Here is a 24,133-nt window from a genome sequence, read left to right on the forward strand (position 1 = left end):
AATTACTTGTTAGTTTAAGACTTTAATGGCAGTATTTCTTGGTGAAAAGCGCACATGGCTCGGGCTTCAACTTTGGAAAGGCAGTGCTAAGTTACGGACTTGCTTGAATGTGTCTAAAGGAAATTGCTGTATGTGGCCATAGTCTTGAAAACCCTTTCTCATAGCTAGCTTTTTTTAGGTTTTGTTCTCATTCTTGGATCCGTGAGAGCTGGAACTTAGTGTGCCTTTCACATACCAAATTCTTTTGGGATCAGTACTGCTGGTAGAGCCTTATCTGACTCCACGCAGATTGGTCAGCGTAACGTAGCCAAAAGTCCATGCCCACCAGACCTGACGTCTTTCACCACTAATACAGTCTGCCTGTCTCCTCCTCCCTTCAACATGCCCCAGCTTTCCTGCTTGTGACCTAATATGCCTAAAATATGGTCAAAGCATCTGGTCACGTCAGTATGTAAAGGTTAGTCAAGCTTGTTCTTACTTCATTCCTTTACTGAAGGCTTTTGCTAATAATATTCAAAAGAAAAAAAGAACTGATCCTGAAGCACAAAATTGTATTAATCTGTCATCTTTAAGAGATTCTTCTTCCTCACACTTGGAGAAAATGATCCTAAATCTTAGTGTCAATAATTTTCTACCTGATATAATCTCCATATGGGTTTTCAGGAAAAAAAAATATTATAAGAGATAAATAGGTGAGAAGTTAGATAGGTAGACTAACTGTCATGAAAGAGTGTGCTTGTTACAGAATAAATCACAATGTGTATAATCTTGGATTTGGTCTGTGTAACAGTGTTTTCTAGAGGGACACATTTGATAGGAAAACTTCTGGAAAGGATTCACCTTTCTAGATGTATTGAGAGCATCCAGATTCATGGACAGAGGTCAAAATATCAATATTAATAGGTATTTGGAAGAATCTGATTCCTGCCTGCATCACTTTGAGAGGTTCAAGACTTTAGTGGAGGAAGTAACTGCAGATGTGGGGGAAAACAAGAGAACTAAAATTAGAAGTGGAGCCTAAAGATGTGACTCTATTGCTGCAGTCTTATGGTAAACCTTAGGTGAGTAGGGACTTTTCTTCTCATGGATGAGCAAAGAAAGTGGTTTCTTGAGATGGAATCGAGTCCTGGTGAAGATACTGTGAAGATTGTTGAAATGACAACAAAGGAGTTAGAATATTCACAGAAATTGAGCTGGCTAAAGCAGTGGCAGGGTTTGAGAGGACTGAGTCCAGTTTTGAAAGAAGTTCTGCTGCATGTAGAACACTGTCAAACAGCACTGTGTGCTCCAGAGATTGTTGGTGAAAAGAAGAGTCAATCAGTGCCGCAAACTTCGTTGTCTTATTTTAAGAAATTGCCACGGCCGCCCCAGCCTTCAGCAGCCACCACCCTCATCAGTCAGCAGCCATCAACACTGAGGCCAGAGCCTCCACCAGCGGAAAGATTACAGCTCTCTGAAAACTCAGATAATGGTTAACATTTTTTAGCAGTAAAGTATTTTAAATTAAGGCATGTACATTTTTAGACAGCTTAATAGATTATAGCATAGTGTAATCATAACTTTTATGTGCCTTGGGAAACCAAAAAATGTCTGTGACTCGCTTTATTGCAATATTTGCTTTATGCCGTGGTCTGGAACCAAAGCCACAATACCCCCAAGGTATGCCTGTATGTGAAATTCTGGAGAAGGCAAAGCTACTTTGAGAGGAAAGAAATCAGCAGTTGACGGGGAGGAGATGGGGGCACTTTTTGAAGGTAATAGAAATGTTTTAATCATAATTGTGGTGGTAATTGCATTTGACGGAATATATCAAAGTATGTATTTTACATCAATGAATGTTACTATATGCAAATAATATTTTCATAAAGCTGACTTTCTAAAACAAATGACTATAAGAATAAATTATTGGATAGATAGTGACTTCAGAGGGTGACTTCATTTACTATGGTGAGTAAGGATTAAGTTTTATGGGGATAAAAATTCCAGTTGGCGCATACTAAATTTGAGGTGCCGATTCATAACCCTAGAGGAAATGTTGAGTAGGCAGTTAGAAACATGGCTCTGGGGTTCAGGTGACTTGTCAGGGCTGGAGACCAAAGTTTGGGATTAACAAGCATATAGATGATATTTAAAACTGAATAAATAAAAAGAAAATTGTTCTGGACAACACTCTGCATGACTTTCTTTTATGGAATGTGGCCATTTTCTAACTAGAAGAAAACGATGTCTACTTCAGATTAGCTTGTACTAGTGGAGACGGCCTCACACTTCTGATTGTTGCGTTTCAGATGAAATTGGGAAGGAATTAAAGTTACTGATGCTTTCTGCATCGCAATCCTGTATCACCCAGGGCTGAGGGGCCAGCGCCTCGTCTTTCTGGGATGCTCAGAGCCACCAGCATGACAGCGGGTCCTGCCGGCTCCTGTCTGGTCTCAGGGCCCAGCACTCATTCTGTCCGCCAGTTCCTTGGCAGCTGGTTGGGGTCCGTCCACGGAGCCTGAAGACCTCCTGTCCAGGGAACAGACTGCTCAAGCACTGCCTGGACGGCCGACTTTCTAAAGCCTGGAAGCTGTTTTATTAATTCTAAAATGTAGATCACTTCACAGCACTCAAATGTTTCTTTAATTAACAGAATTCTCAGAATAGGGCTTGTAATTAGCAGTACTTAACATCTGTGATCACTAAGTCACACTAGAGATGAGGGGAGGACAGCGTGTGGCAAAGAAAGCACAATCAGTGTAAACTTAACTACAGTTACTCCTGAGAAATGCAAGGGACAAGTCAGCTTCTGCTCCCAGTTGACTTCTAGCTTTTCTCTGCATTCGTACTGACTTTAACTGAGGTGAGAAACATTAAACTGACGGAAAACACTGCCTAATGATTGTGGCACATATTTCTACAGCCTCATTTGAGAGATGATTTTGTTTGGCCTTGGGCGTAAATTAAGACCAAGTCATAGTGGTGATTTTAGGCCTGTACTGTTTTTTCTGATTTATTAAGGAGAAACTTTATGACTCTGGCTTATTTGATTTTCATATTAAATTAATTTTGTGTCCCTTAAAAATCTTTGTTAAAGAAAGCAAATTTGTTACTGACACCGAGGGAGCAAAGAGAAGAGCATCATTAATTTTGCTGGCCTAGCAGAGTCCTGTAAAAAGACTCCAGTGCGTACAGACACTTAAGCTATGTCTGACGTTGGAAGCGCCTCATAACAGTTTATAACCACAGCCGCTGTAATTTGGGGTTATGTTTTCCCCCAAAGCCACAGACATTACAATCAGTGGTTAAATTTTCTTTAAAAAATTTAGCATTGCCACCTGACTCTTCTTTTAAAAAAGGAAATAACATTTCTATTTTAGCTTAGCAGGCCAGATAGTTTTACAGCGCTGAAATAATTTTTCTGTCTTGACGTACTTCGTTTTGATTCATTAGTTTGTCTTAACATTTTTTATTTCCAGAGTTTTGGTACTAACCTAGTTAAGTATGGGTAAAATCTTAGATTTTAATTGTTTTTAATTTTAATTTAATCTGGGGACAAGTGAACAACACCACATCAACTTACCTTCTCATCTGTCAAGATTTTTCCTTCTATTACATTCCCTATTTCATTCAGTGATATAACCATCTACCAAGTTACCCAGTCCAGAGGGTGAATTCCTTCTAGACTCGTTCTCTTTCATCCCCGTTTTCATACTTTTTAATCATTAAAGCTTTCCCATTTTACCTGTTAAATAATCCTTAAGCATATGTACTTCCTTCCTACCTGCTATCATTGACTTAATTAGGGTCCTCATTGCTTACGTTGACCTCTTACATAGACGTCTTCGCTTCCAGTTTTGTCTCCTTTCAATTTGGAATAAATGTCATTCTCCCACTTTAACTTCTTCAGTGCCTCCCCATAGCTTCTGGGGTTATATTAAGGCTACTTGGTATGACCCATAAACCTTTCAGAGCATGAAATATAAATCTTTCAGTGACCTGGTCTCTGCATCTCCGGCTCATCCTCTCCGACTCTACTTCACATTTCGTGCTTTTAGTACCAAACTGCTCGTGCACGCACCACGCTATTTATGGTGTTGAGCCTCCAGTCCTACTGTGCCTTCAGCCCAGAGTGCTGCTGTTTTCCTAACTTTCAAAACCCTCTCTTTCTTAATAATTTAGCTTTTTTTTAAATTCAGAAAACTTATTTTTCTACTTCTCAGATGAAGTCTAGTGTTCTTTCTTCTTCATTGGCATTTAGTATAATTCTACCACTGCCCAGCTGTATTATATTAAAATACCTTCTCCACTAGATTACAAGCACTTTGAAAATAGAAACCAAGTCTTTAACAAGCCACAGGAGATTATTAAAGTGATGCCGGGCCATCACTGTTTTAAGGAGACACATTAATTTTTTTTAAATGGACTTGATCTCCAGCAACACAATTCAGCTCTCTTAAAAGTTTTGGTTGGTTTTAAATGAAACATATTACCAAAAGCAGCATCACCAAAATTAGTGCTTTGGGCATTTCATGATCCCTTTGTAAAAAGTGTTCATTAGATTGTCCATTGGGTGCCAAACTTAGACGATTCTTACCATTATTGTTATTCAGTGAAATACTTAGAAAGTAATCTGGGAGAAACAAGGACAATTAAATTCAGCTTCAGAAAAGTGTTTACTTTCGAACATTACAAGATTTGTTGTAAGGTAATGAGTGGCTGCATGAGTACAGGTAGACTTTTTAGGAGAGACAATATATTATACACTGATATCTGTGTCACAAGTTTCGGTATCAGCTGTTTTCCAACAGTACTGCAGACTTTAACGAATCCTTTGTGCAATGATATCATTATTCCCATCTGCAATGAATTATCATGTGACAGGAGAAAAAAAATGTTGAATGTAACAAATGTATTGGAATCTATAGCATTTAAAGACTAAATAATATTTTATAGAACTGGTTTAAAGGGACAAAATCTTTAATTTGTACATCTCTTCTGTGAGTCAGGAATAAGACAAAAGACTATGAAAAAAAAGTATAAATGTTTAAAAGAACCAGAGATAACTTACAGAAGTGAGATAGATAATATTAGAATGTAAAGCTTAATGAATGGACTCTCTTACTGTACTCATTACAACATAGCTTATATAGGACTAGCCTTACACCAAAAGTAACCATAAATGTGCTACAAAATATATAAAATAATTTACTGAAGGCCTTGTCATTGTAGAGCAACTAATGCAGATGGGATTGGAGGAGCTACAAGTCTTGAGAAAATGGAAACACTCAAGGTGAACTTTACATTCAGACTTTAAAAGCATTTTCTTTTTTGCAGCATGCAGAATTAGGGCTCGAGCAGAAAACGTATGTCTTACAGGGCTGATGAGGCAGAAGGCAAAGTTCAGGCCTGCCAAGGGGCATATTTTCAGAACAAACTCTCAGAATAACAAAAATCAGTTTTCAGATTACCCCCAAGTCACTGGCCAAATTCTCAATTGCATATGCAGAGAGCAAGACTCTTAAAATCCAATAGCAAAAAAGAAGAGCTGAGAGGCTAAAAAGCCAACCAGATTCTTTCAGGAACTTAAGTCCTGTGAAGGTAGAAGAGCTTTAATAAGTCAAAGGCTTTCATCTGAGAAACGCTGAAGGGCCTTCTTCCTTAGACTAAAGGCCACAACCTAGGAATAAGGGCAGTTTACAAAAGAACATGTAAAAGGCTCCAGTAAGCACATGGAAAAGGGCTCAATATCACTATTCATCCAGGAAATGTGAATTAAAATCACAGTAAGTTACCAGTATACCCCTGCCCTGGGTATGGATATGATTAAAGAGACTTGACAGTACCTACTGTTGACAATGATGTGGACCAACTGGACCTCTCATACATTCTTGCTGGTGTAAATTTGTCTACTCACTTTTTAGAAGTGTGTGGCAGTTTTTACTAAGTAGCTCAACACATATATACCCTGATACTCACTATTTCCATATTATGTATACACCCAACAGAAATTAGTGCTCATCCCACTAAAAGATGTTTAAAGGATTGATAGATCTTGCTTTCTTCATAATAATCCCAAATGGAAACTTTCCAAATTATCTGTTATTGGTAAAATGGATGAATATTATTTTCAACATTACACCAAAAAAAAAAAAAAAAAAAAAAGACTAATGATGCACTCCAGAGTATGGATGAATCTCAAAAATATTATGTTGAACAAAAGTTGGTCACAAAAATATAAATACTACATGATTCATATTTTATGACCTTTAGGAACAGGAAAAAAATAATCTATGGTGATAGAAATCACAATAGTGATCGTCTGTGATGGGGAGAAGCATGCGAGAACTTTCTGTAGCATGTAAATGTTCTTTTCTTCATCTGGGTATTGAGTAAATGGGTGTATTCACATGTAAAAACCCACTGGTTAATGTTTGTGCATTTCACTGTGTGTGACATTTAAAAAGCTAAGTACAAAGTTAAAAATAATGAAGTCCTTATTAAAGTAGGCATTTACTTAAAAAGTTGTGAGAAGCATCTAAAGTATTACTTCAGAGGAAAATCATAGCATCATATACTTAAATTAGAAAATAGAAAAGGCTGGAAAATAATGGACTAACAGTTTATTAAGGAAGATAGATAAGAAAGAATAGAATAATCCAAAGAAAATAGAAGTAAAGAAAAAAGATGATAACAGAAATTCATGACACAGATGGAAAAGCTTAAAAATACTGAATTGTCACTTAAGACAGAAAAGTCACAAGTCTTTGACAAGATTAATGAAGAAAGAGGGATGTTACTAATGAACATTATCAAAGCAATGAATAAATTGATCTAATGTAGATGCTATACAAATTTTAAATGTGATACAGCAATATAATGAATACCAATCAATTGTAAAGACAGAAATCAATTGTAAAGACAGAACTGACACATGAAGAATTAGAAATGCTAAATAGTTCTGTAGCTCTAAAAGAAACTGTATCTGTAGTTTAAAAATACTCACTTATCTCTTAAAAAACAAATGTAAATATTCCCCCCCCAGAAGATGGAGTACAATTTCCCTCCTCTTCAGTGGCTCAACTTAGTTGTTCATATCTAATTAATGGATAATAGAAAGGGAAAAAAGGTTAACTTTAGTTACCAGTTTAACCAAATGATCAAAGTTAAATATTGCCAGTGATAAATAATGTTTAATGCCATGTGCCCCCTGATATGACACAGTGAGAAGCATGCTTCACCTCTATGGTATTCTTCCCCAAAATTGATAACCCCAGTCTAGTCATAAGAAAATAAGATGAATCCAAATTTCTTCAAAATACCTGAAAAGTACTCTTTAACAGTGTCAAAGTAATAATAAGGAAAGACTGAGAAACTATCACAGATTGGAGGAGACTAATGATCTGTGATATCTGAATGTCACATTTTACCCTGGTTTAATCCAAAACAGAAGAATGGCATTATTGGAAAAACTGATGAAATATAAATAAAATCTGTGATCTATTTAATATTTTATATGATATTAGTTTCTTAGCTTGATAAATGTGCCATAATTATGTAAGATGTTAATACTAGAAGCTGGATTATGGGCATATGTGGACCCTTTGCAAGTTTTCAAGTAAATCTAAAATTATTTCAAAATAAAATGTTTAATGTATTTTTTTCTAACATGTATCTAGTTAAAAAGAGCATTTTAATCTTCTCCCTTCTAAAACCCCACTGAAACAGAAACTCTGAAATGGATCCCTAAATTAGGAATGGAGATGACTGAGAAGACCAGTGTACACTGTAGAAGTTCTAAAAGGCTTACTAGTTACAACTAGTAAGATGTCTCTTTAGAAGGAAAATGAAGATGAAGCTTCAAATAGAAGAATGTTTGAAAGTCTGTGTACTAAACAGTTAGATCCCCACTCATCCTCTGCCAGTCCTGACAGAAAACTGGGGTTAGTTCTCTGGGAACAAAGAAAATGGAGGTTCTCTGGACCAGGGACCACCAAGCACAGTTGAGGGTATAGATTCTATAATGAAATGGGGTTGAGAGGACGCAAGGTGAAAAGTTTTATGCTGCTTATTAAGAACCTGGGCCATTTTTCCCATCACAGCTCTCAGAATGCTGGCAACCAGACAGGAAATTGGAAGATTCTTTTCTGAGGAATCTCGACAGCCCAAGATAAAAAACCTAAATATATTGGTATCAGAAATTACCCCAGAGAAACAACCCAGCCAAATTTCTCTGCTATTAAGATCATAGTCCATAAACCACAACTGCAGGCACAGAGGTGTTACTCAGCATTTTACTGCTCTGGTCTTTAAACATGAGCAGATAGTCAAGTCTGAGCAGATAGCTTCTCATGAAAAGCAGGGAATAAAAACAGATTCTATGGAGATATGAAAAGTTAAAAAATAACCCTGTCATCAATTTCCTCAGAGGTAAGAGAAGATGTTGCATCTATGAAACAGGAATAGGATGTTTTTTAAAAGTCAAACAAAAAGATTAAAAATTAAAAATATAGTAGAAAGTTAAAAACAGCAATAACAGGAGTCAGAAGACAAAGTGGCAGAAGTCTTCCAGAGAAAAGCCTATAAAAATACAAAGAAGTGGCAAATAGGGATGAAAAGACCAGAAAATTAGGCAGTGAGTTCAGGAGGTTTATTAGCTAAATCATTGGATTTTGAGAAATAAAAAACAGAAGATAGAATGCAGGAAATAATACTGTAGTAGTAGAATTAGTAATAGTAGTAGAAGTAGTAGTGGTAATAGAAGTAGAAGTAGTAGTAGTAGTGGAAGTAGTAGTAGTAGTGGTGGTGGTAGAAGTAGTAGAAGTAGTAGTAGTAGTGGTAGTGGTGGTAGAGGTAGTGGTAGTAGAAGTAGAAGCAGTAGTAGTAGAACTACTAGTAGAAGTAGTAGTAGTAGAACTGCTAGTAGTAGAAGTAGTGGCGGTGGTAGAGGTAGTGGTAGAAGTAGTAGTAGAACTGCTAGTAGAAGTAGTAGTAGTAGAACTACAACTAGTAGTAGTGGTAGTGGTGGTAGTATAACTACTAGTAGTAGAAGTAGTAGTAATGGTGGTGGTGGTAGAGGTAGTATTAGTAGTAGAAGCAATAGTAGTAGAACTACTAGTAGTAGAAGTAGTGGTGGTAGAGGTAGTGGTAGTAGTAGTAGTTGTAGTAGTAGTAATAGTATAACTAGTAATAGAAGTAGAAGTAGTAGTAGTAGCAGTAGAGGAGGTGGTAGTGGTAGTAGTAGAAGTAGTAGTAGTAGTAGAACTGCTAGTAGTAGTAAAAGTAGTAGTGGTGGTGGTAGAGGTAGTGGTAGAAGTAGAAGTAGAAGTAGTAGTATAACTAGTAGGAGTAGAAGTAGTAGTAGAACTACAACTAGTAGTAGTGGTGGTGGTAGTAGTATAACCAGTAGTAGTAGAAGTAGTAGTAATGGTGGTGGTGGTAGAGGTAGTGGTAGTAGTAGTAGTTGTAGTAGTAGTAGAGGTGGTGGTGGTGGTGGTAGTAGTAGCAGAAGTAGTAGTAGTAATAGTATAACTAGTAATAGAAGTAGAAGTAGTAGTAGTAGCAGTAGAGGAGGTGGTGGTGGTGGTACAGGTACCGGTAGTAGAAGTAGTAGTAGTGGGGGGGGGGTGGTGGTAGTTGTAGTAGAAGAAAAAAATCTTCCAGAGTATGTGAGTTTCTAGTTAGGCCTATACCTAAGTCCGTCATGAATTTTTTAGAAACGGGTAAAGAAAATGCATAAAAGTTCTCACAGACGGAGAAAATTTATACAAATGATAAGAATCGGAATGTGATCAGACTTTTCAATAACCTTTAAAACTGTACAAATTTCCAACCTAGAAATCCACACTTAGCCAATCTATAAGTTAAGTGTGAGAGTAGAATAAAAACATTTTCAGACAGAGGCGATGCCAAAACTTTTACTTCCCTTGTGCCTTTTCTCAAGAACCTTCTGGAGGAGGTGCTCTCTCAAAACGAAGGAATAAACCAAGAAAGAAAAATCCAGTAGTTCCTGGAGAGCTGAAGGCACAGTTCAAGAGGGATGTAGTGAATCCCTGGAAAAGTGACTGGGGGAAATCCCAGCATAGACAGCTGTGTAACAGACCTAGAGAGCAACCAGTCCAGACTGGAGATGCGTCCAGGAGATACGTCTCCAAGAAGATAAGCACCATAGAATGTGAGGTATCTTTGAACATACTGGGAAGAATGTTTCCCACAACAACAATTGTTTTTAACAATTAGATGAGAATTTTGGAATTAATGTACATATTTGCCCAGGCCAGTATACTGTGACCACATTGTATCATTCCTGAGCTCATGTTTTAAGAGATTGTACATGCGTTCACTTTATTTTGCAATTCTGTCCGGCTGTTATGTGAAGAATCTTGAGCTGGTCCGCTGGAGATTGGGAGATCACAAATAGGGGAAGCAAGCTTTCCTGTAGTAGGCCGTTCTGGTAGGAGGGGCCACATCAGACCCAGCAGTTGATGGCAGGTACAGGGGACAGCCCAGCCAAGACCAAAAGAACTGTCCAGCTGAGCCCAGCTCAGATTGCCGCTTTGCAGAATCATGACCCAAGTCAGGGATTGGCAGACTTTTTCTATGAAAGGCCAGAAAGTAAATATTTCAGGCATTTATAGATCAAGAGGCTTAATTGAGAATATTTTGTAGGTGCTTACATAATAAGAGAAAAAGCAAATCTTCAAAAATTTTTAATTGATGAAATTCAAAATACAGTAATAACTTTTATGGTGTAGATCTCCTAGCAAATGGAATCCTCTTTGGGGAGGATAACATTTTGCTTCATTGTGATTCACTTAGGTAACCCTATCAAAAATGGTTGCAAAGACTCATTTATTAATGTTAATATGTAATGAGGTTCTACACATTTCATCTTTAAGAATGTCTTTCCCACAGTTAGATGCTGGCACATATTGATATCAATCAATGAGCATATGATTTCAACTGTGCATATTCACTTAAGAAACAGAATTAGGTTCTTCTATTAGTATTTTCCATTTAGCATGTCATTACAGTGCAGATTAATTACTTCTAATTGAAAGTTAGATGAACGCTCCTCAGTTGCACAGTAAATGGATTTTGAAATACGGAAAGTTCATTTGCACTTGCATCCATGTATGAAAAGCACTGATGGAACTGTAGCCTGAGCTCATAAATTTGTGTAGAACAGGGGTCTCACCATTTTTAACACAGGAACTGCATAAAGCAGCTTGACTTGACTTACGATTCTGACACTCATTTTCTAAGGTGCATTTCCACAACCATGGGCAACTTTTAAAATAATACATAATTAGATAATATGCATACATCATATATAAAAACAAAAATTAAGTAAAGCACACAGTTGCCCTAGAAAATCTTTGGTACTGTGGTTTACAGCCCACAGACCAGAAGTGAGCTGATTGCTGAGGCTTGTTTCCCGTAAATAATTTAACTGTGTTTATCATCTTTAACTAAAGTGCACTGATAAAGAAAAACCAGAGACCATTTACAAGTTCATGATCCTGTTTTTTACTGACGTGTGTGGAGGATTTAATGGATACTAAAGCATAACTGTACTTATATGCAATGAGGAGAAATTTTCAAATCTTGTACACAGTATTATATAAGCTTTTGGCCCTAAATGACATTTATCATGACCTGTTTCATTGTAACAGGGTAGAAACTGATTCCAGTCATTCCTTTTTTAAAAATTAGTATATAGAACTTTTTCTTCCACACTTAAAAACTAGTTATATAATCATCTGGATATGATTTCTTGCAAATATTTTATTTTTAGATAAAATATTTATGATGAGAAGTGTAACATTTATTTGAACAAATTATGACATATATGCAAATGTTTTTTGCTCTCAGCTATTTATTTGAGAGATTGCTTCTCACCTGGAGGCGATTTAGTGAGTAGATGCCAAGTATGCTGCTTATGACAGGACTCCCACCTCCACCCCCAGCAAGGAATTGTCAGCAGTGCCAAGACTGAGAAAACTTGCCTTGGAGGATATACCATGTTCCAATGGTTTGGCCACTACTAAAATATTCTGGAAAATACTCTTCCAGAATTGCCTATTTGAATATACTCATGGGCAGCAAATCTTCATTCCTTGTGAGGTATATTTTATTTTAGACTAATTCTCATCACTCATAGGGACAGTGTAATTCACTCATGGAATTCAGTGAAACGTGCAGGTAGATACTCACAGACACTTGAATATATGCACACAAAAATCATTAATCATTTCCTACTAATTCAGAGTTTGATCTGGTAAGAAAATGCAAAGCTTAAACTTTACTGCTGCATCATATTCAAAGATATTTATTTACTGACAACTAGTATTTAAGGGTGGATTTCACAACCTTGACTGTCACCTAACTCCCAACTTGGGAGGAAAGAATCAAGGGAAACTTCCTTTGTAAATGATTCTTCGTCAGCTCAAAATTTAGGAAAGGAGGATCCTCAGAAATGTGGACAGAGCAGACAATTTAAAGCCTCAGCCCCCTCCCCCCACTCAAAACGTTAACTGAAGAACATACTAGCTAATTCTACATGTTTTTTCTGGATGTATCCCTTTTATTTAAATTGATGCTTTTGCCTTCAACCAAACAGATCTGGTCAAATTTACTATGACCCTTACTAGATAGAAATTCTGATTGATACTTAATATGGTATGGGTTTACCTTTTATATTCAAATAATCCAGGTCTACCGTAGTTTTAAAATTATAAAACCCTTGAAAACCAAGAATTTTTATAACTCAGCTGTTGACAAAACCTGTCCTCAACTGATGTGAAGCTATTTATACTTTTAATTTACCCACATAGTGTAAATTATTTGTACCCTTCACTACAGAATTGTTAGTATATTTTACTTCAGGGGGCTTAGTAATACATGCATTATTTTTTGCCTTTCTAAAATCTGAAAGTTTTCAAATTTCAAATTAATGTGAAACCAATAGGATTATAATAGTGTAGATGCTCTTATTGTACCAGCTTTTAAAAATGTTTTTATTGAAGTATAGTCAGTTTACAATGATGTGTCAATTTCTGGTGTACCACACAGTGCTTCAGTCATACATGAATATAGATATATTCATTTTCACATTTTTTTTCACTGTAAGTTATGACAAGATATTAAATATAATTCCCCGTGCTATACAATATAAACTGGTTGCTTATCAGATTTGGTGAGAATCCGCCTGTATTTCGAAGTGAGAGACACTCTGCCAGATTGCAGTATGTGTTCTGTGCGATCCAGTGGGTCTGTAGGTGTGATTCTTGGTGGATGTGTGGGAGAGGGCGAGGTGTGAGTCGTGCCAATCTGCCATCTTGTCTCAACTGATGCGTTTTTAAATAATCTTGTCCTAATTTTTTTCAAAAGTTACTATAGTTTTTCAACTTTAATCTTTTTGGATAATCATGGAAACAAGTTTGTATTCTATTATTTCATCAGTAGAACTAAAGCTTAATATTCTTAGTGATTGAAAATAAATAATAGCAATTGTCGAAGTCACCATTATAGGGCTTTTCAGATTTTTTACTTAATTTTATATGTTAGGGAAGGGATCTAAAAAATGAGTATACCAGTGTTAATGTGGGAAGAGAGCATGATCAAGTAAATGATAAGAGCTAATGTATATATTGCTAATATTTCTATGAAAAATGCTATATGTCATTTAATAACCTTTTAAAATGCAAAATAAAGTTAGATATCATTCTCCCTTAAATAAGCAAGGATTTTAAAAAATGATGAGGCTAAACGTAATCAAAGGTGCAAGAAAACAGCTATTCTCATGGGCTGCTTATGGGAAAAAATTACGCAAAATGTCAAAAGCTATAAGAAGGCTCAAAAATTACGTCCATCGGCCAGAATGATTCTACCTCTTGAACTGAAAATAAGTAAATATCTAACGTGCACCACAAAGATACATACATGGCTGCTCATCACTGCTTTATTAAAAACAACCGAAATATCCAGGAATAAAGGTTGATAAAATAAATTATTATAATCCTAGTAATCGAATATAAATCATAAAAGAATATATAACTGCTTTAAAATATTCCAAATATAGTTTAAGTGAGAAATGAGAGTTACAAAACAGTGTGTATAATGTGAGCCCCACCCTCTTTATACTCAGTTGTGAAAGGTGTGTGTCTTGTTCTGTGTTCATATTTTGCTGTATTTACCAATTTCTACAGTAAATATATTCATAGTAGAAAATTCTTTATGTTGTTTTACATTTTCTAAACAAAAACATACATACACTACAGAGTGAAGAGTCCTCATGAGTAACAAAATGAAGGAAATCTTCCTGAGGAATTTCAAGTCATTTTCTAAATGACTGTGTGTCCAAAAAAAGGATGATACCTATGTACACAAAGGGAAGTTAGAGGCGTTTGTAGCATTCATCCAATCCATAAGGCACTATGTTAGCAGAAAATTATTCCTGGTTTTTGAGAAGCATTACCTTTCTTTTTCAGAATTTTAGCCTGCTTTCTCTTTATCTGAAATTTTGAATTATCTTAGGATTCCCAATTGCTATTTCAGTAAAATGGAGAGTACCGCTTTTCTCCCTAATTTCTCATTTCAGATATTAGCACACATGGTGGAATTTTTACCTCTCATTCCTGGTGTCCAGCTCTCAACATCTTAACCTGGCAGGAGGACCAAACTAGCTGTAAATCTTGCCACCCAGACCACACTTGATTATTGTATGATGGGAAATTAAAGGTGAATAAAACAGCCTAGAGCATTAGGGTGTTCTTGGAAGAATAAACACAAGTTGGAAGTCTTATGTGGATAGTGCAAAGTACAGGAAGGCAATCAATCATGTAAACATCAAATGAAAGGGTGGTAAGGAAGGCACTGGAGTCTGTCAGGCGCTCCCTGCAATAAATGGCTTATTCCATTTCTTTTCCCTTTCACTCAGTTTAGAAAAGTGAATTCTGTGGAATCTCTAACAGAACCTAAAAAATTTTTGTAAGTTCTTACTCCTGTTTAAAGATGTGCTTTGAGCAGAATGAGCTCCACCCATTGAAGGGGGTTTTTAGTTTATATAAAATGGACACAAAAATGTCACAGTGCACACCTCCCTGACTCTTTTCATCCTCTCACAAACAGGAAACTGTTAAGGCAGCAATAATAGAAGAGCAGAAGCGTAGTGAAAAGGCTGTGGAAGAGGCAGTGAAGAGAACAAGAGATGAATTGATAGAGTATGTAAAGGAGCAGAAAAGGGTAAGTGTCCCCTGGAGGGTTTTAATTTGTGCTTCCATCAACTGGAACATTCGCTTCCATCCTGTGACATGAAATTTTAAAATACTAGAATGTCCTTTGTCATCTAGTTTAGTAATTTTTATCTGATTATTTTTCTGATATAGTTATATATTCTAATAGTTATGTCTATAAACATAAATTCCATCTGTGAACAAAAAAAAGTACCCTGAATGATTTCTTGCTAGACTCCTAAAAAGGACCTATAGCATTTCCAATGTAACTTTACACCTATGAAGAAAGTAGACAGTTGTATATTTTTAGTGTTTTTGCCCTAAGTTTGTTATTTCTTACAATACTTGTTGAAATTTTTATGCAATCTTTTGGCCTTCTGACTGTGTTAACAGCAGGGTGGTTCTAATAGACTTGATTCCAGTTACCAAATAAAGGCTCTTCTGCCATAGTTCCATTTCAAAAACAAGATTCAGATTATGCTTATCAAAATTCAGAATGCATGTTGAAGCTTTACAAAATAAATGACATTTCAGTACAATATGGTTTTATTGTGAGTCTGAGCAGTGGCTGAAAATAATAGGTCAAACTTAATTTGTAGTCTTTTCAACAGATCTTTATTCTTCTTAAGTAGTGACCAAGATGAGAAACACCTAAGATGAGATGTTTAATGGTAATCTCTGTAATAAGCATATTGCATTACAGTCTATTATATAATGAATTATATGGTAAATTTTCTCACATGAAATATTTTATATCTTGTTTATATGTTTAGTATAACATGTTCTATATTACAAAGTAATATATTTAAGGACTGTATGTTATACAGTATATAATATTAGGTGTAAATATATAATATACATATAAATAGATTTTGTGGTGTTTATCACGTGGTACCTAACATAATAAAAATATAAATAAAACATAGTACGTATGAGGATATTTGATACATAACATCTAAACTTAATTAATTGTGGTCAAAATGCAAATAAAAGATCATTCTGCACTTTACAGTTAAGTAGAAAGCTAGGAGTGTAGTAAAAACTCTTGACATTTTAGCTCCAGACTCTTGCTCTGAGGTCAAGCTTGGCAGGATACAAAGAAAATTCTCACCCCTCAGCAGCTACCATTAGGTTTCAACACAGGTAGTTGTCAGCAGAGTGAAAAATCACTAAGTAGGCTTTGCAGATAAATTAATCACTCACAGAAGCATTTTATATGGGATTTAATCTCTGTGCACGTTATCTCAAAGCGTTTTTTATTTATTTATTTGTTTATTTTATTTTTTATTGAAATATAGTCCGTTTACAATGTTATGTCAATTTATGTGTACAGCACATTACTTGTCATACATGAATATATATATATTAATTTTCATACTCTTTTTTACCGTAAGCTACTACAAGATATCGAATATAGTTCCCTGTGCTACGCAGTATAAACTTGTTTATCTACTTTATATATACCAGTCAATATCTGCAAATCGCGAACTCCCAAAAGCAATTTCTCCCAAATTCCCAATAGGTCCCTAACCTTTTGCAGAGAAAATTCTGAGCCGAAAAATAGTCAGTTGACTTTTCAGAAAGTGGTATATTCCCAGAAAATTCCGATTTCCATATGTATTCCCCAAGGAGTTTTGTGTTAATTAACCTGGTTCAGAAGTAGTCATGCAGCAAAGGAATTACAGATGCTTTCCACTTGCAGACAGAAATTGTGATAGAGAACACACTTGAAAAAAATTCAAGAAGTCTTGTGGCTGTCTCCTTTTTTTAATCATCTTGTCTCAGTAATATATAGCCAATTCTTATTCGAGCACTTCATTTAGACAAGAAATTATATTACATAGCAAACCTATTCATAAGATTATTTTAGATTAATATTTCTTTGATCACAATGGAATATTTTTCTTTGAAAAAAACTTAAAAATCATATATTACTTTTTCTTCAAAAGAAATTTGTGGCTGCCATATGAAATGTTTAATATGAGAGCAAGAAATGCTTTTATAGGGGTTATCTGGTCCCTTTTTGAGGTAAATTAACCCTTGAAGAGAACTGACAATGAACTCTGCCATTTAGTCTCTGTTCTTGCAAATCATATTAAAGGATTTGTATTCATTTGTGTTAGGTAAACCAGTTGTCTCCTGTAGAAATGTTCATTAAATGGCAACAACAAAATCATGACAATATTAGATTCTGTTTGCACCTAAGTTCCACCTCCATGCTTGTTCCTTTAGATGTTAAGAACAATCAGTTTAATACCTACCTTACAGAACTGCTATGAGTTAATACATGTAACAAAATAGAACAGCTGGAGTCTGGATTCAGTAAATACATGCTGTTATGAAGATCATTCTCACTGTGTTATTAAAGAAAAACGGAAATGCCTAGTAGCATTGTTTTTGCTAATGAAAAGTGTGCTTTTCGGATTAACATTTGGCATTCTGTTTCCTCTGATGTTTACAACATGATTCTAATAGTTTATTTCACTCTTGCTGCTAGATTCACAAAAGATGAAAATGATTTAATCGGTACATTAGTAGGAAGTAATGTATTACTTCCATTTAGGGATTTAGGACTTTTTAAATAACGCATAGTGTGGAATACTTCTAATGTTTGAATGTTTCTATCTCTGTAAACAGAAACACTATAGTAAAGGAAAGTGGATAAAATATCTGTAATGAAAGCACCAACTAATTACGGGTTTTTTTAAATATATAACTTTCTAAAAATTACTGTGCTCTTCTTTCCAAAAGTGTGTTTCAATGTCTCAAGTTAATTTTTATGAATATTTTTGGGCTTGGAAACTTTTCAGATACAAAAAAAAAAAAAAAGGCATCTCATAGCTTCTAAAGGAATGTTTAGATGAAACAAAAGTTTTTTAGAGAATTCATAATCTTTTTGTCTCTTTCCAAAAGACTAAATTAGGGCAACTCATTTCTCCTTCTTCCTTTGTAAGATGGGTTTCTATTTGCATCAGGGTAGAACACTTTTCCAGAACAAAAATTTTCCTTTCTCCTCTCCAGCTTTTTTTAACTAGAGAGTCAACTTGAGATTTTCAACATTAGACACCTCAAAAGCCCGATAGACCTTGGTTCCAACTGGGCTTACATTCCAGTCTGTGAAGTAATCCGTCCCCTCTTGAAGTTTTCCAAAGTCTTTGGAAGAAGAAGTCTAATGTTGTGTTAGTTCCTGTCTTTATATGCCTTTTGTCCTAAACAACCTTTCCTTTGATATCATCTTACCCTTTACAAATTCAGTAAAAGGGTGAAATGAGGACTCCTTTCCTCTACATCTTTTCCTTCAGTCTTCTACTTTTAAAAGACAGAAACACTCAAATTAAAAATCTGAAATGCTTAACTTTTCAAGTAGCTTATGATTTAACCAACAATATTAAATGTCTTTGAATTACAAATCACCATAGAGGATAAGCTTGCCTTTTCTGGGTATCTACAATCAACAAGTTTTAATCAGTGATCCAAGACTTTTGAATATTACAAGTATACTCAGAATTAGAATTAGAATTATACTAGGATTCAAATTAGAGTCATTCTGAGAAAATATTTTACTTTTAAATGTCATTTACCATTTTTGTATCAGATCAATAGTGATGCCACTGAACTTTATAAATGTATTCATCTGGTCTAAATTTCTTAGACAGGACAAAGGGGCTACTTATCCATGTACTAATTATGTGAATCATAATTTAAACTAAAATGGCATACTAAATTATTTACTATTGGATACACAGTAATTGTACTGTTAGTCCAAGTCATAATAATAACCAAAAATTAGTGTGTAATCAAAAATATCTAAACAAGGAGAGCTCTTTAAATGATCAACCAGAAAAATATTTCAAATTAATATCTGCTCCAGTGATAAAAGTACTTTCTTACAAGTATTTTAAATGATAGTTTTAAAAAATCTTCAGTAAAATGTACCTTGTTAAGCCCAGAAAACAAAATTGTTACATTGAATTCACAAATTTACTGTGAAATTTCAATTGAAATTGAAATTGAAATTGCAATCTTAGTTCTCATAAATTTTCAGATTAGTTGATAGAAATTGTCCAGCTTTTTAATAAATTTAGAAATTACCACTATAACTTGTATAATAGAAAAGCAAAGGTAAGCAGAAAAAACCTAAAAAGACTTTAAAATATGCTCAATTTGTCTGAGAATCAGCTAGGTATCTGCAGGTATAATGATTTACATTTGATAGCCATAGTATATTAAAATTAAATTTTTGGTTTCAAACTCTTTCGAATCATTGCAAATTCTAGATTAAAGGGTTGCAAACTATAGCCCATGTATCAAATTTAACTTGCTACCTTTTTTTGTAAATAAAGTTTTATTGAAACACATAGCCACATCCATTCATTTCCGTATTACTCTTTGACTGGTTTCATGCTGTAACAGCAGAGTTGAGTAGTTCAGAGAAACCATGAGGCCCACATGACCTAAATTATTTACCATCTGGCCTTTACAGAAGAATGTTTGTCAACCCCTGTTCTAGGCTATCAAAATAATCTCAGTGAGAAAATGTCTTCTTGTCAGCCCTTTAAAATATTTTTTCATTATGCCTCATTGTAACTAGAAAATAGAAATTCCTAAGGTGCTATTCTGAAAAAGATTTCTCTCTGGATATTAATTGCCAGATAAGGCATTATAATTTTTTAGATCTGGCCGTTAGTGACATGAACTTTATTTTAGACTAAAGGAACTGTAGGAAAATGAGATGCGAAAGACCACATCCCTTGACACTTCCCTAGGGAGGAAGAATTTGTGGTTGAAAATGACCTATGGCCCTTGGATTAGAATGAAGTGTTCCAGCCCATCCCACAAGCTAAGACTGTTACACATGAGCTCGCTGTGAGGGAGGAAGTGTGAATAACACTCAGCAAGCAGCAACTGCTCACAGCCCAGCAGTGATTCCTAAAAAATAAAATCTCATCCAAATGTAATAAAAGATTATTTTTTTTTCCTCTTAAGAACCAGAATTATGGCCTGTGTTTTCTAAATCACCTCCAGGAAAATAATCTTCACTTGAGAGGATCCTTTTAATTTAGATATTTCCAGAAGAGTAAGGAGCAATTATCTTTACTTCAAAGTTTTTGTGGTCAAGGCATTGTTAGAATTTCTTAATTATAAAAGGACTCATTTAATCCAGTTTTTCTACACTATTCTTGAGTGTTTGCATCTCAAACTATTTAATAAAAGGCAATATTTGACTAAAATGAACTCTCTTTAGTTTCTGATCAGTTTTAAAGTTACTTGAATTAAATATGATTTCAAGACGAGTTATTTAATATCTTGTGGTGCCTTACTTTTCTCCCCTTAATAATTTCAATGTTGGACCAGCTGGGCTCTAATGTCTCTTACAGTTCTCAAATCTATTAAGACTATGAGTAACATTTTCCTTGACAACTGACGAATCTCTCGAGGGGTTTTTAATTCTTGGTATAAATCAGTTGCATCATAGTAGCTATTTTGTGCACTATTTATACATTAGTGTAGAGAAGTGACACTTGTCTGGCATTCCCCAGCCTCCTGCCCCATTCTCATACTAATCAGTTGGCCTTGCTTTCACTGGTCCTGGGGCAGGCTGTATCTGGCTGCTTATGCAAGAAGCATTTCGGTAGCAATTTAACATCTGCCCTTGTCACTTTTGATTTGGGTCTCAGAAAATGCCTTTATCTGACGAAGGCATATTAAAATGAGTAATATACCCTCACACTCAGTTGTTATCCAGGCTTTCAGTTGTACCTTATTTTCTGATGCCAAAGGGAATTTAAAAGTTTACATAGCTAGGGTCTAAACAGGAACTTGCTATTTTTTCTATCTTATACTCTTCTTTGAAAGCTTATTTTATACAGTATACTTTAAAAATCAAATTTATTGCTACTCTTTACTTTATATTTTAAAAATCTTTCAATCCTCTTTCTTATTTTGCTGGATTCCCTTGCAAAAGAATAACCTTGAAAGAACTTACTGATACGTGAACAGTCATGGACTTTGGTAGGCAGATCTGTCGATCATTTCCATTTCAACAGTGGGGTAATTGAGAAGATATTATAGACATAGCTTAATGCTTAGATTAAGTTCCATTATTCCTGTTTCAGGGAATAAAACAATTGTTCTCACATCAAATTAAAATGAAAATTTATGCATGTACTCAAGAACTAGTTTGGTACAGCAATTAATGTATGCTTCGTTAACTGTTCTTTGGAATAGCATTTTTGTTTAAAGCAAAGCAAAATTTCTAAATCAAAGTACAAAAAGTATAAATACTTTAGTTGGGGCCAGTTAGTATCTAAAATTGTTCATCTCTGTTTTTTTGAAATAACTTTGTGAAATAATATTTATGTAAATAATTACCCAGTCACTTCAAGAAGTCATTATAGTGACAGTTAACTTTATTCTTCATAGAAAAGTTTTAGCTTTTTCTTAAATATTTAGATGACTTCTCCATTAGTGCACTATAGTAAAGTTCTTAAAATTTAGATGGTGGTAAGAATTGATTCAAATCAACGACAGATCAACAAAGTCAGTGTCAACTTGGAGTCATAGGCCATGGCAGTTAGGAGCTGACGCACCTGATGGGCACATCACAGAAGGCCTACAGTTAGATACAGCTTCTTGAGATGGGCCAAACCAAAGAAAGTTTTTATTCAATAGCTAGATATCTCATAATGCACACGGTGAGCAGCTAGTCAAGGAGGAAACGCAGAAATCAGACCTAGAGGAAGTGGTAGCTATCAAAGGCCCCCGAATTGAAATGATGATGACAACGACAGTGGAAGTTCACACTTACACAGCAGTTACTGTGTTTCTGGCACTCGTCTAAGCATATTATTATTGAAGTGCGTATGTGTATGTATTCATTACTCACAATAATATTATTAGGCACCAAATTGCAAAGTTAGAAAGTGACAGTCTGGCTCTGGAATCTGAGTGGTCAGCTGTTAGGCAAACCGCTTCCGTGAGCAAGATGCACCAATAAAGAATAGGGACCAAAGTGCACGAATGGGTCAGAGACGAAAGTTCCAGGTTAAAAGCCGAGACAGAGAGGCTAACAGAGCCCCACGTTTATGTTGTGTCAGCTGTACAGCTCTGTGCAGTACCGGTCAGGTCAAGGCAGCTGTGGAGGACCAGGACTGCCATGTCTTTAAACAGCTAAGTCTTGTTTCGGAAGGAAAGTACAAGAGCATATTCCCTTAACTAATTACGTAAGGTCAGAGTAATGGCTTGAAGCAGTGTAGACACTGTAACATATGGCAGTGCTTGAATAACGAGCAGAAACATTATGCTGATGATAATTGACGGTGGAATTCCAGAAAGTCAGTTAGGACTCTGGTGGCCAGAGTGAGCCTTTTTATTTCAGTCAGATGGAAACTGAGATGTGGACAAGGCTATGTAGTAAAAAAGAGGATGGACAGTAATCTGTGAGACACCAAAGGACTTGGTCTCCTATAAAAAGAAGCAAATTAATTTATAAAGATTTTATTAAAGAGTCTATTTGTAGGTATTTTGATACACTTTTTGGTTGCAGTTCTTGAATGTCTTGATTCGTGGAGCTGAGATTATTGGGGGCAGTGGAGATGGAGGTTTTTTAGATGTTGGCTTACCCTTTAGCCAACCTGAGGAGTTAAAAAGCATACATGGATATATATGGACCTTCATTTATTCATGAACTATTTATTAACAGCCACAGTTGCCTTTACCGTGCTGTTATTAAACTAGTTAGAAAGAAATGAATAATGAAGTGGTATTCCAAATTGCAGCATCCTGATCTAGCCATATCTCTGTACAGCGTGCCTGTGTGGATGCCCCGTCATGTTCCATTCTAAGCTGGGTACTGACAAGTGTCAGTATAAAAGTTTTTTCCATTCTATAGAGAAGTGTCAGGCATCTTTAATAGTCTGACCACTGTGCCCAGGGCACAAGGATAAATGAGATAATCAAGAGAGTTTATACCGATATCTATTTGTCTAGCAACTAAAATATATAAAGATTTTTACATATATTATTTGACTCTTACAATCACCTACATGCTTATTATTCTGATTTGACAAACCAGAAAGTCAAAGATGATAGGCATGTTGACTTTTCCAAGGTTACATCTAATAAACAGCATAACTGAAACTTGAGTTTTCCTTTTCTTGAGCCTGTGTTCTTTCGTCTACGTCACGCCACTTGGCCTTGTCAACTTCATGTACGCTAGCAGTTTCTTTGACTATGTAGGGTGAAGCCAGTATCTGGAGATGATTGTCAAAGACCATAGGAGTTGGAATCAGTGAAGAACCCTAACACCAACAGCTAAGAGACCTAGAAGTGCGTGAAATATTCAGTGATAAAGAGAAGGGCTGATCACAGAAACGGGAACGTGCGTGTTACCACTTTCTCTTTCTCTTGCGATGCTTTAGTGTCCAGTTTTGAGTTCCATGCTTGGAAAAGATGTTGATATCTTCATGGAAATCCAAGTTTTCAGAGTAAACTGTTGAAGATTAAAAAAAAACTAAGAAAAGGCTTTAGAAGATCTAAGTTTGTTCAACTATAGAAAAAGTTACCATTGAAATTCAGCATACATTGAAACCCCCCAAATATTATCTTAATATAGCCTAAATGCTAAAGAAATAGCTAGAGACTTTCAACTTAAGTGGAACCTAAGTGAAATATTCTATATCAGAAAAAGATACAAAACAACAACTACTTACTGAGTGCCAAGTTTGTCCAAGATCACATGGTGACTGCTTTACTTATACTGTTTCACTGAACCCTCAAAACTAGTCCAAAATAATATCTGTACTTTACACTCAAGGAAAACTGAGTGAGTGATTTGCAATAACTGCCCAACATCAGCAAAAGAGAGAGTCACAATTTTAACTTAGCTCTATCTGACTGCAAACCATATAGGGAAATTC

General features: G+C 35.4%; 1 protein-coding gene across 4 annotated transcripts in view; it reads left to right on the forward strand.

The window, feature by feature from the left end:
* CCDC91 (coiled-coil domain containing 91) overlaps positions 1-24,133 on the forward strand; it is a 224,895-nt gene that overhangs the window by 156,194 nt on the left and 44,568 nt on the right. For all 4 annotated transcript variants that reach the window (XM_064479162.1, XM_064479161.1, XM_031443870.2 and 1 more), the window contains one exon: positions 15,112-15,225. In XM_064479162.1, coding sequence (XP_064335232.1) covers positions 15,112-15,225 — 114 coding nt within the window. The remainder of the gene's footprint in view (positions 1-15,111; positions 15,226-24,133) is intronic.

Source organism: Camelus dromedarius, chromosome 25 (genome assembly GCF_036321535.1).
Source record: "Camelus dromedarius isolate mCamDro1 chromosome 25, mCamDro1.pat, whole genome shotgun sequence".
Lineage (NCBI taxonomy): Eukaryota > Metazoa > Chordata > Mammalia > Artiodactyla > Camelidae > Camelus > Camelus dromedarius.